The sequence below is a fragment of the Nesoenas mayeri genome (assembly GCF_963082525.1).
Source record: "Nesoenas mayeri genome assembly, chromosome: 15".
NCBI lineage: Eukaryota > Metazoa > Chordata > Aves > Columbiformes > Columbidae > Nesoenas > Nesoenas mayeri.
In genome coordinates, this window is record NC_137559.1 from 6,758,028 (window position 1) to 6,770,005 (window position 11,978).

General features: G+C 43.5%; 1 protein-coding gene across 8 annotated transcripts in view; it reads left to right on the top strand.

The window, feature by feature from the left end:
* The window catches only part of RBBP6 (RB binding protein 6, ubiquitin ligase), a 28,372-nt gene extending 16,744 nt beyond the window's left edge, over positions 1-11,628 (top strand). For 4 of the 8 annotated variants that reach the window (XM_080354199.1, XM_080354201.1, XM_080354200.1 and 1 more), the window contains 11 exons: positions 10-149; positions 295-467; positions 1,223-1,326; positions 1,748-2,106; positions 3,055-3,151; positions 3,232-3,310; positions 3,406-3,463; positions 4,474-4,836; positions 5,192-5,293; positions 6,682-8,427; positions 9,557-11,628. In XM_080354199.1, coding sequence (XP_080210325.1) covers positions 10-149; positions 295-467; positions 1,223-1,326; positions 1,748-2,106; positions 3,055-3,151; positions 3,232-3,310; positions 3,406-3,463; positions 4,474-4,836; positions 5,192-5,293; positions 6,682-8,427; positions 9,557-11,204 — 4,869 coding nt within the window. In that variant the 3' untranslated portion in view covers positions 11,205-11,628. The remainder of the gene's footprint in view (positions 1-9; positions 150-294; positions 468-1,222; positions 1,327-1,747; positions 2,107-3,054; positions 3,152-3,231; positions 3,311-3,405; positions 3,464-4,473; positions 4,837-5,191; positions 5,294-6,681; positions 8,428-9,556) is intronic. The other 4 variants (XM_080354205.1, XM_080354206.1, XM_080354202.1 and 1 more) reach the window with 3 other exon arrangements.
* The last annotated feature ends 350 nt before the right edge of the window (positions 11,629-11,978 follow it).

Genomic DNA, 11,978 nt, shown 5'->3' on the forward strand with positions numbered 1-11,978 from the left:
TCTTAACAGGACAAAAACTTTGAGTCTGTTCCCAGAATTAAAAAGAGCACAGGAATTCCAAGGAGTTTCATGATGGAGGTGAAAGATCCCAATACAAAGGGTGCTATGCTGACAAACACTGGAAAATATGCAATACCAACTATTGATGCGTAAGTATGGAATTAATTGGACCGACCAAAAAATCAATGAGAGAAATCATGTCAGTGCCTGAGTGGTGATTTAGCCAATGCTTGGAAAAGTTTTCCTTTACCCATCTTTAACTTCTTTCCCTTTTCCTTCCTGCCCTGCCTCCAGGGAAGCTTATGCTATAGGAAAGAAGGAAAAACCTCCCTTTTTACCAGAAGAGCCGTCCTCCTCCTCAGAAGAAGATGATCCTATTCCAGATGAGTTGTTATGTCTCATTTGCAAAGATATAATGACTGATGCAGTTGTTATTCCCTGCTGTGGAAACAGTTATTGTGATGAATGTAAGTGTTACCGCCATGTTTGTTAATTCAAATCATCACATCTGATCTTCTGAAAGCAGAAATGGATAATGAAATTACTTTGTTACCAGTTCTATTTAATATTTAAGTTTACTTAGAATGGGAAAGGACTCTTCTTATAGAAAGAAAAAAAAAAAGGGCAGGGGGGGCAGAAAGCTTTTTTCACTCCATATGTATCTACTTAAATCCTCTTTGCATGCAGTGGAATGAGTATGAGAAAAGAGCATAATCGTGCAGGTGATTGCAGTATTAGATATCGAATGAATTTAGTTTGTCCGCAGCCTTTTCTCCCACACAAAATTACCAGCAGCTCTGGTGACTTACTGAGGTCTGCAACAAGCAGATAACTGGGCATTTATTCCACATTCTTCTCCACAGGAGAGTTGGTTAAAACCTTCAGGACTCAAACCTGCTCATGGGTTTTTGAAATGTGTTTTATTCGTAAACCTTGAGATTCTGGATTTCTCACTGTACTGGGTAGTGGGAAAAAAAGTCCAGGGGAGACATCCAGACACAGCCCACTCTGCACCGTCAGTGTTACAGGAGTGAAGTATCAACTGTAGGGTTATTTGCTACATCCTAGAAATTTTTTACACTCTTAAGCATTTATAGCTTCATGCTCTGTTTCAAGAGCATATCCGCCCATTAATCATATACACGTTTTTATAATTCGTTAGAACGCCAAACCATTCCTTAGTTTGGCTAAAATCTGTTTGGATGGTTGTCATTACTCACAGGTATTAGGACAGCGTTACTGGAATCTGAGGAGCATACGTGCCCAACATGTCATCAGACAGATGTTTCTCCTGATGCTTTAATTGCCAACAAGTTCCTGCGCCAGGTAACATTATGACTTTTACGTAAACCATTTGTAAGAAAAGTCTATTTGTAAAAAGCTGAATGGGAAGAAATTAATAATTTACCTCTCCTTAAGCAAGGCAAAATTGACTAAGGCTAAATTTAGTTTTCAAATGCATTCTCTTACAACTGTAGACAGTCTGGCAGATTCACACTTTTGTTTAGCATGATTGCCTCACTTTCAAATCCAGTGTTAGCACCGAAGGACTTCAAATACAGATACTGAGTTACTAATCATTAACGTAAGTGTTTGATGTGATGTGTTCATACAGCTATATGTTGATTTATTTTAGGATTATTAGCACTTAGAGGAATACACAAGTGATTTTACTCCGTGGAGGCTTTTGTTCATTTATCTACTGAAATTTCATGTTACCTTCTTGTGAATGTTTTTCTGCCTCCAGGCTGTGAACAACTTCAAGAATGAGACGGGTTACACAAAAAGGCTCCGTAAGCAGGTTCAGCAGCAGCAGCAACAACAGCAGCAGCCGCCGCCACCGCCGCCGCCAGCACCACATCCCCCACCACTGATGAGACAGACCATCACGCGGCCGCTGCAGCCGCTGCTCCGGCCGGCACTGGCCCGGCAGCAGGACCCGCTCATGATCCCGCTGGCGTCGCTGGCCTCGCGTTCGGCCGCGCTGCCGTCGCTGGTGCCCGGGCAGGCAGCTGGGCTGCCGGTCAACCCATCACTGGTTGTCTCTGATCTGCCCCCAGCCGTGTCACTGTCTCTCCGCGGGGAAAAGCCAGATGGGCCTTTTCGGTAAGTCAGTCTGTGGATCAGCATGAATATACAAGATGTCAAAATGCGTAAGTTAGATTCTTCCTGAGCTTCTCAGCTAGCGATTTATATATTGTTAGTGACAGTTGCAGATAATGGTGGAAGTTGTGGGGTTTGTTTTCCCTTTGAATGAGGACGCTTTAAGCTGGAAGTGTGCCCCATGCAAGACTTTTCTCAGCAGCATTCCCTGTTGGGTTCCCTTTCAGTCACTCCACACAGGTTTACGCTAAAGAGGAACTTTTTGTCCCCAGGACCCTTTGATTTAAGTGGCTGCAGTTCCTGAAGTGACCATTTAGTGAGGTCAGACCTTCTTGAGTGCCTTAATTTCTCTAGCACTGTGGGAATATTTCCATGAGAAGCGTAAAAGCACAATTATAGGTAAAATTGACCAGGTGTTTTGTGTTTTCACGGTACTTTTTTCAACAGTGTTTCTATAATCAATATTATGATAAGTCAGAGTCATCCTCAGTAACACAGTGTCGTCAGTGGTGCATAATAAACATTGAAACACTGTAAATTTGAAGTACTTACAAACATGAGAGCCATAAGTTTGCAACTCAGTGAAGTCATATGAAAATACATTTAAAATCTGTGCTGCTGTTTAGGGCTTATATCCTCTCAGCTTTATGCCTTGAAGGCCGATAGCAGCTCTGTCCAGAGGACTGTCAGGCTGAGAGGTACCCTTGGATACAAAGGAGCACAATTCTGAGGCAGCCTCTGAATTAGCACAAACATTTCCTAAGAGATTTTCTTGCCTCTTCCAAAGCTGAGATTCCGTGTGTGGGTGATAGGTTCTCTAATCCTTTCATGTGCAGCTAGTTTTATTTTTCACTTCCATTTACAGCAGTCAGTCTTTTCTCACCTTGAGCTTTACGTTTCAAGTAGCGCTTCAGAAGACTTTGAATAATAGGAATTTGGATTTTTTTGTAGTGACCCTGATTCTGTTTTACCTCCCGCTGCTCTGGTGACTGCCGCTGAACTTTCTAAATCTTCCTCTCTGGCCATCAGCAGTTTGTTGGAAGAGAAGGTAAATTTTATTTCAACATATACGATGCTTCTGGTATTTTAGTAGAGATTAGTTTCTAACTGATTGTATTTATTCACAAGGGCTATCAGGTTCCTGTACTAAGACAACCGGCATTGCCGAGTCTTCTGGGCCCCCAAGGACAATCAATACCCACAACTGGTAAGTAACTGTAACTTTAGAATTTCCTTTGAAAAATCATCTTCAGATAAACTGAATGTTCTTTGTTTTTCCTTTTTCCTCTCCCCACTCCAAAGGTCACCCATTGAGAGCCGGTGCCATTCGCTCAGCAGGTGGCAGACCAGGCTGGGAACTGTAAGTATTCTACAGAAATTCAGTGTATTACTACTTGTAACCAGTTAAATTATGCTATAACAATAACTTATACAACAGCTGATTTGTATTGAAGTAATTATACACAGATAGTTGTGGAGAGTACAAGTGATAATTAATTTTTAAATGGCTCAATTTGAATTAGCTTTAGCAAAGGGGATCTGCGCTTGCAGTCAGATTATTTAAAATAAAACTTCAGCACATAATTGAAAAGAGGACTCTGAAAAACGAACAATTTTTGAGGAAACCATAATTACATATAAAACCTAAACATAATTAAAAGATCAGACGGGAAGCTACCCTTTTGATTACTGGCGGAACGAGGCTGAAAGAATTGATTTCCCAATAGAAATCAGCCTCCAACATTCTTTAACAACTCAGTTCATACTGATTGAGCAAATTGTTGGAAAAGTCAACACTGTTATTTTACAACAGTGTCTTCAATTTAGTCATCTCAACCAGTCAAGCTGCTTTCTCTTGGAGAGAGAGAAATCTGCTTTATCTGTTACTGCAGTGTCAAATTTGCCTTTCATCTTGCTATGTATTTGTTACATTAGATTGCAAGGGTGTGTTTATTGAAACAAAAACCAGGAACCATCTCACAGATTATCTAAAATCTCAAATTCAGTAAGCAAGAGATTAACAATTCAGGAACAAGACCAGGAGTCAGCAGCACAGGAAGTGTATGTGGGAGAAGCAAAAAGCAGTGGAGAGCTGAGCTAATCCTGTGCGGTGCTTTGGGGCTGAACAGTGGGGATGCAACAGAGGGTGCTGAGCACGGCTCAGGGCGCAGAGCGGCTGCTGCGCTGGCTGGGGAGGGCAAGGAGGAGGATGCAGCGCTGAGCTTGGGCTGGAATGAACAAGAAAGCAGGGAGGGAAGTGCTGAAGTTGAGAAGAAGCTCTTGCCAATGCGCTTCCGCTTCATCCGCTTTCCTCTTTAAAATCAGGGCAGAGCGTGACAAACAGTGACACGTGGTTTTGGGTTTCTTTAGTGCAAACCGAGGCCGCCCACACAGTGACCGTGCCCAGAGGACTCAGACCCCGTCGCTCCCAGCATCCGCGCCTGTATTCGTGCCCGTGCCCCCGCCGCCGCTGTACCCCCCGCCACCCCACGCGCTGCCGCTGCCGCCGGGGGTGCCGCCACCGCAGTTCCCGCCGCAGTTCCCACCGGGGCAGCCCCCGTCCGCAGGGTACGGGGTCCCCCCACCGGGATACCCCCCAGCTCCTGCCAACCTGTCATCGGCCTGGGTACCCACCGCAGTGCCAGCGGCGCATTCCAACGCCATCCCGACCACGCAGGCGCCTCCTTTGTCTAGGGAGGAGTTTTACAGAGAGCAACGGAGACTGAAGGAGGAGTAAGTATTTGGCTCAGTGGCGTTGTGTTGTTTTTCATGTTTGTATTTTGATAGCATATCAGACTGCAGTTACACTGAAGTTCATCTGACATAAGCAAAAATGACAGTTTTTTTGCCAATATACTTTTTCATTGCAGATGGTAAACATGCAAAACTTAAACCAAAACAAATGTAATTCTAAAACTTCCCCTAAAACTTGTAGGAATTCTATTTGTTTTTGCTTAAATAGGATGTTCACCTTTTGCATTTGCATGCAATATACATTTTCTCATATTGGCCATGTTTTGTTTCTTGATGTCTTTTTGTAATAAAGGTCGAACTATAATTGTAATAAAGGTCAAACTTATTTTAACAGGGAAAAGAAAAAGTCCAAACTTGATGAGTTTACAAATGATTTTGCTAAGGAATTGATGGAATATAAAAAGATTCAAAAGGAGCGTAGGCGTTCGTTTTCCAGGTAACTGCTTTACATGTCCGTAATGGAGAAGCAGATTGTCTAGAAGAATCAGGAGGAGTTCACTCCGCCTCTGTCGTTAGCTGGATCGGATGATTCGAGGGAGTTCTGTATGTAGGGTACTGGCTCAAACATGGCAGAGAGTGCAGGGGACTGAGAGCTCCAGTTGGGCAGCAGTATTAAAGAACAGGTGGTTTTTATTCAAGCTGCTCTGCAGTAACACCCTTCACATCCCCACAGCCCGGAGCAGGCGAAAAGCTGCACAGGGGGAGTTCTGGAGTTTTGCATCTCCCTTGTGATTGTACCCATTACCTCAGAGCGCTCCAGAGGAGATGTGTGAGAAATTGGCTTCCTCTCCTCTTCTGGTTGCCTCATACAGATATGTGGAGAGATTTTCACCTGGACTGCAGACTGGTAGCTTTTGCTAGTGTTTTGTTAACATTGTTACATTTTTTTTAGGAATTACAGTATCAGACTTGTTTTTAAAGAAATCTTAAATTGGTGAAAGACTTTGAGAGAAGGAACGATGCTAATGAACATAAGCAGAATAATGTGAATTAGTTCTTTAAAACATAATAAAAAAATTGTGAAGAAAAAAAGTGAGGGTAGCTGATCCTTCCTATCCCAAAAACTCCCTTGGGCAGGAGTCTGGATAGCTCTGGCAGTAACGCTGTCAGGATCTTCCCTGGAGTGATGCCATTGAGTCCTGTTACTAGCGGCTGAGTTTAGAAGCTTTTAGATATGATTTTTTTGGAATTGTGGTCACTAGCCTTGGTTTGAGCTAGAGGAATGCGCAGATTTTTGCTAGGACATCTGGCTAGAAGCGTTGAGTTAAATACCACTTTATTGCAGTACAAGTAATTTGCATCATGCATGAATTGCCGAATAAGGAGTGAAGTTAAATAGACTAAGCTGGCATTTTAAAATTGAACTTTACTGTCTTCAGGCTAAATTACGTTTTCTTGATGTTTGATACTGCACTGTAGCTGTTAAAACTGGCTCTTTTTGCATCTTACTGCAACAAAAAATGATTTGCACTGCATGTAGTTGCCGAGTAGTGAAAAACATGCACGTTCGTGTACCAGTAGAGGCCAGTGTGCACTGCCTTAAATCAATCACTAGCTGTGGTAGTTTGTGTAATAGGAGTGAGTGGAAATAGACTTACCCTTCTGTATGTTTTTACACTAACAAAGCAGCAGCTGGTCTGTCTTGTAAGCAGAAACTTTTACATGTTATCAAGTTTTTCAGTTTGCAGTAGTGTTATGTCAGCAGCTGAAAGCAGCTTTGACATAAGCATATGGAGAGAAAAAAAAATAGGAGGAAAAAACTGGGGAGAGTGACTGTTTTGAATTAACTTCATCTATTTTTTTTTGTGCTGTGTTCTTTTTAAGGTCCAAGTCTCCCTATAGTGCTTCATCTTACTCTAGAAGCTCGTATACCTACTCCAAGTCACGGTCGGGTTCCTCTCGCTCTCGCTCCTACTCTCGATCGTTTAGTCGTTCCCATTCGCGTTCCTACTCGCGATCGCCGCCGTATCCAAGACGAGGCAAAGGGAAGAGTCGTAACTATCGTTCTAGGTCAAGGTCACATGGGTATCACCGCTCAAGGTCAAGGTCACCCCCGTACAGAAGATACCATTCGCGGTCAAGGTCTCCAGTGTTTAGAGGCCAGTCTCCCACTAAACGGACAATCCCTCAAGGGGAAGGAGAGAGGGAGTATTTTAACAGATACAGGGAAGTCCCCCCCTACGACATGAAAGCGTACTATGGCAGATCTGTGGACTTCAGAGATCCCTTCGAAAAGGAAAGATACAGAGAGTGGGAAAGGAACTATAGAGAATGGTACGAAAAGTTTTACAAGGGCTATGCCGTTGGCGCTCAGCCTCGGCCTCCAGTCAACAGAGAGAACTTTTCTCCAGAGAGGTTTGGTCCTCCTGGGACCAGGCGAGAGAATTCACCGTATGCGCGGGGACGTAGGGAGGAGTATCCTGGTGGGCAGAGCCACAGGAATCGTAATATAGCTGGAAATTACCCTGAAAAACCTTCTGGCAGGGAGAGCCACAGCATCAAGGATCCCACAAAATCAAAAGAGAAGGAAGTGGAAAATCCCCTGGGAGATGGCAAAGGAAATAAACATAAAAAACACCGGAAGAGAAGAAAAGGGGATGAGAATGAAGGATTTCCCAATGCTGAGTTGTTAGAAGGTGCAAGAAAACCAAGAGAGCCAGTTACAGCAGAAGACGTTAAAACGGACTCTCTGTTCATGGTCCCGAGCAGAGATGATGCCACCCCTGTGAGAGATGAGCCCATGGAAGCGGATTCGATTGCTTTCAAACCCGTGTCTGAAAAGGAGAAAAAAGAAAAGGACAAGCCAAAAGCAAAAGTTGACAAAACAAAGCGGAAGGTGGAAGTGACTGCTGCTCCAAAGAAAGACAACGTGGTAAAACCAGCTAAAGCTTCCCAAGAGAAGGCAGACACCGACCGGGAAAAATCTCCTCGAACAGAACCTCCCGTGAAAAAAGCGAAGGAGGAGTTGCCAAAGACAGACAGTGTTAAAGCGTCTTCCTCTCAAAAGGATGAGAAGGCTCTTGGTACCCCACGGAAAGTTCACCCAAAAGCAACAAAAGATCATCCAGAAACCAGACCAGCCAAGGAGGAAAAGGCAAAGAAAGACCATCCAAAAGAAACCAAGTCAGAGAAGCCCTCTAACAAAGAGGACAAGTCAAAAAAGCCTGCTGAAAAAAGCAAACCTTCCGATGCAAAACCTGAAAAAAGAAAAAGAAAAGTAGATGAAAAGGCTGATAAAGACCACGAAGCCACTTCCACAAAGGCCTCTAAGCCAGAAACTGCTGAATCGAAAACATCACCAAAGGGGAAGACTGAGCCTGATGGTGAAAAAGGAGAGCGAACTCCAGAAAAGGATAAATCTGCTTTTAACAACCCTGCAAAGAAGATTAAACTGAACCGAGAAACTGGCAAAAAGATTGTGAGTGGAGAAAATGTGCCACCCGGTAAAGAGCCTGTTGAGAAACCTGAGCCGAGCAGCAGCAAAGTGAAACAAGAAAAAGTGAAGGGAAAAGTGAGAAGAAAAGTAGCAGCAGCTGATGGGTCTAGTTCAACTCTGGTAGATTACACCAGGTACCTCTTTGTTTCTTTTCTTAGTCTTTCTCCCCCGACCCCTGCCACAATGTACAATTCTTTATGGTGACTGCTGAACAGCTCCATGCCAAACGAGTGAATAACCTGTGATCTTTGCTGCTAAACTGTACTTGTGTCAAAATCAAATTGCATTGAACAAAACGAGCAGTCTGTGCTGCACAGAAAGCTGATAAGGTTAATTTTGTTGGTGACGTGTTTGACCTTTACTTGTGTGACTATTTTCTCCTCGCTCATTACATGTTGACTCTTTGAGGTGTCCCTGTATGTCTTCCTTCAAGTCCAGCTTACAGCTAGAGGCAAGGATAACTGACAGGTCTATACCATCCAATATTTTAAAATATTTGAAGTGTTTTAAAAGTTGCAGGGTACTGTAATGATGTGCTTTTGTCAGGATGGCATGAAATTGTACCTTGAGAAATGGCAGCCTGGCTCCCAATCTGCCGCCGTGCTGGCGGCTGTGGCGCCGCTCACACTGACACAGCTGCGCTGCTCCCAGCTCAGCACAGCTGCTTGGGCTCTTCCCTTGGCACTGGCTCTGCTACAGCCCATCGTGTGACGTGTGGGGATAAAGAAACAACCAGACACAGTGATCTGTTGTGGAGCTGTTATTACATTTCAGCATCTAAAGAAACAGGACAAAGCAAAGTCAAAACATTTAGGACATCACTGGAGACTTAAGATAGTGTCCTGATATTCTGAAAAGCTTTTAAATGTACATTTTTCTAACAAATGCTGAGACATGAGAGTAAAACTTTGGTTGTGTATACCTCTCCATAACTGCTTGCTTACATGTTGAAACAAGAATGTATATCTAGTTTATGTGCCATTGGTAGAAATAGGACATGAAGGAATTAGCAGATCAGACAGTCCCCAATCTGATAATCTTGTGTCTTTGTTAATTAAATGTATAGTAGGAAGATACTGAATGAATTGCTTGCTCATAATCTCAGCTGGTGGACTCATCCTTTCTCTTGTCTGTTCCCTTAATTGAACATCTTTTGAAAAAAATACTGAAAATTTAGGATTGAAGCAAAAGCCATTTTATAAAATGTTACAAGAGATGACAGTGTGTGTATCATTATTAACGTACCTTTTTTTTTCCTCTTAGCACTAGTTCTACTGGAGGAAGCCCCGTTAGAAAGACAGAAGAAAAGACAGATACAAAACGAACTGTCATTAAGACCATGGAGGAGTATAATAATGATATAACTGCCCCTGCTGAAGATGTCATCATTATGATCCAGGTCCCACAGTCCAAGTGGGATAAAGATGACTTTGAGTCTGAGGAGGAAGACGTTAAATCCACCCAGGTGCCCACAAACATCAGCAAACCTGCTAGTGTTATAAAAAATGTGAGCGCTAAGCCACCAAACCCTGTAAAACACAACGAAAAAGAGACGGAGCCTTTGGAGAAAACACAGAAAACTACAAAAGAGGCAAGTTATGAAAGCTCCCAGCACGACGCAAAAAGTTCAAAAAGTTCTGTCTCGAATGAAAAAGGAAAAACCAAAGACCGGGATCATTCGTTGTCAGATAAGGACACTTCTGAGAAGAGAAAGAGCACTGTTCAGCCCGAGAAAGACCACTCGGAACGTGCAGCTGAGCAAGGAAATGGCAAAAATATTTCTCAATCTTCCAAAGACAGCCGATCTTCAGAGAAACACGACACTGGCCGTGGATCCACTGCTAAAGACTTCACTCCTAACCGAGACAAGAAGTCTGATCATGATGGCAGCAGAGATCATTCTAGTTCCAAGCGCAGAGATGAGAAGGGTGAATTTGCAAGGAGGAAAGACTCCCCCTCTCGAACCAGGGAATCTGCGTCAGTCCAGAAAAGTAAACCCAGAGAGGAGCGAGCGGAGCCGTCCAAAAAGGGCCCTGGAGAAGCCAAGCGGAGCAGCTACAGCCCCCCGCGCGAGCGGAAACAGGCTGAGCACAAAGCTGCTCACGAGTCCAAGCGTCCAGTGGAGGAACACAAACCTGCGGATAAAAATTCAGGAAAAGACAAAGAGAAGGAGAAGGAGAAAGAAAAGGAGAAGGAGAAAGAGAAGCACGTACCAGAAATGAAGAGCAATAAAGAAAAAGAAAAAGAGAAAGAAAAAGAGAAAGAGAAAGAAAAAGAAAAAGAGAAAGAGCCAGCTGCTACTAAACCACCTTTGAAACAAGAATCCCCAGATGTAAAATCTGAGAAAGAGAACGTGAGTGCACAGAACGATAAGAGCGTGATCAAGCCCAAGCCTCAGGTAAGCAGCTCCTCACGCCTCTCTTCCGACCTGACGCGAGAGACCGACGAGGCTGCCTTTGTGCCCGACTACAACGAGAGTGACAGTGAGAGCAACGTATCTGCAAAAGAGGAAGAAGCTCCGGGGAAAAATCCTAAAGAGCCGAAAGAAAAGGTGGTTGAAAAGGCGAAGGAGGAGCCGGTAGCGGCTGCGGCCGCCGAGCAGCCCGAGGTGAGTCAGAGCCAGAGCAGCCCCAGCGTGAGTCGCAGCCGCAGCCACAGCCCGTCCGAGAGCCAGACCCGCAGCCACAGCAGCAGCGCCAGCTCCGGGGACAGCCAGGACAGCAAGAAGAAGAAGAAGAAAAAAGAGAAGAAGAAGCACAAGAAGCATAAGAAACACAAGAAGCATAAGAAACACCTTGGAAATGAAACGGAATTGGAAAAGAGCCAAAAACACAAACACAAGAAGAAAAAGTCGAAGAAGAGCAAAGATAAAGAGAAAGATGACCAAAAAGTGAAATCTGTCCCTACATAGAACGACAGATAATAACAAAATGACTTAATTCCTAAGTCATCTGTATTAAATTTTGTTAAAATGTAAACGAATTCAAGCGTTGTAAATAATGACATGAAAGACCCTGTGCTGCACTTAAAATATTGCTGCTTGATTATTTGATTTTTACATCAGAGCTTTATAAAAGTGAACATTTTGTACAGAATTGTGAGTTGTGACCATGTAACATGAAAGGTTTTGCTGGGGCATCTTCTTTTTAACCACCGTTAATTAGTTTGGGTGGAGTTTACTGTACTGTGAAGATTTTCACATTTGAGTTTTTTTTTTAATTGCCTGGCAGAAGAAGCTGGTATCAGTTATAAAATACCAGCAGAATGATTTGCAGAATACATTACAGCCCTGTTATGTCACTTTTTGATTACAATAAAAAGTTTTCAGTAAACTATCCAATGTGATGAGGTTTCCAGTGATAGCTGAACGTTAGCAGAGAGAGGAGTGACAAAAAAAAGTACCTTTAAAGAACTTCACAGTGGGTTTAATCTGCAAAAGCCTGGCCAGACCGTAAATCTGAAGTGATGCCATGTGGGGAGGTACTGCCTAGTGCACCACTTCTTCATGTGCCAAGTAGACTTGGTTTGATATTGTAAAAGGCAGTGTATGGCCCCAAAATACAGCCACTAGTAATGGCTGGTACGGACTGTCTCAAAATAACCTTAAATGTGAAGCTGTCACACGTCAACGTCGTTCCAGCTCGTTCAGAAAGCTGTTGGCATTCGCCAGCAAACACTGACACGG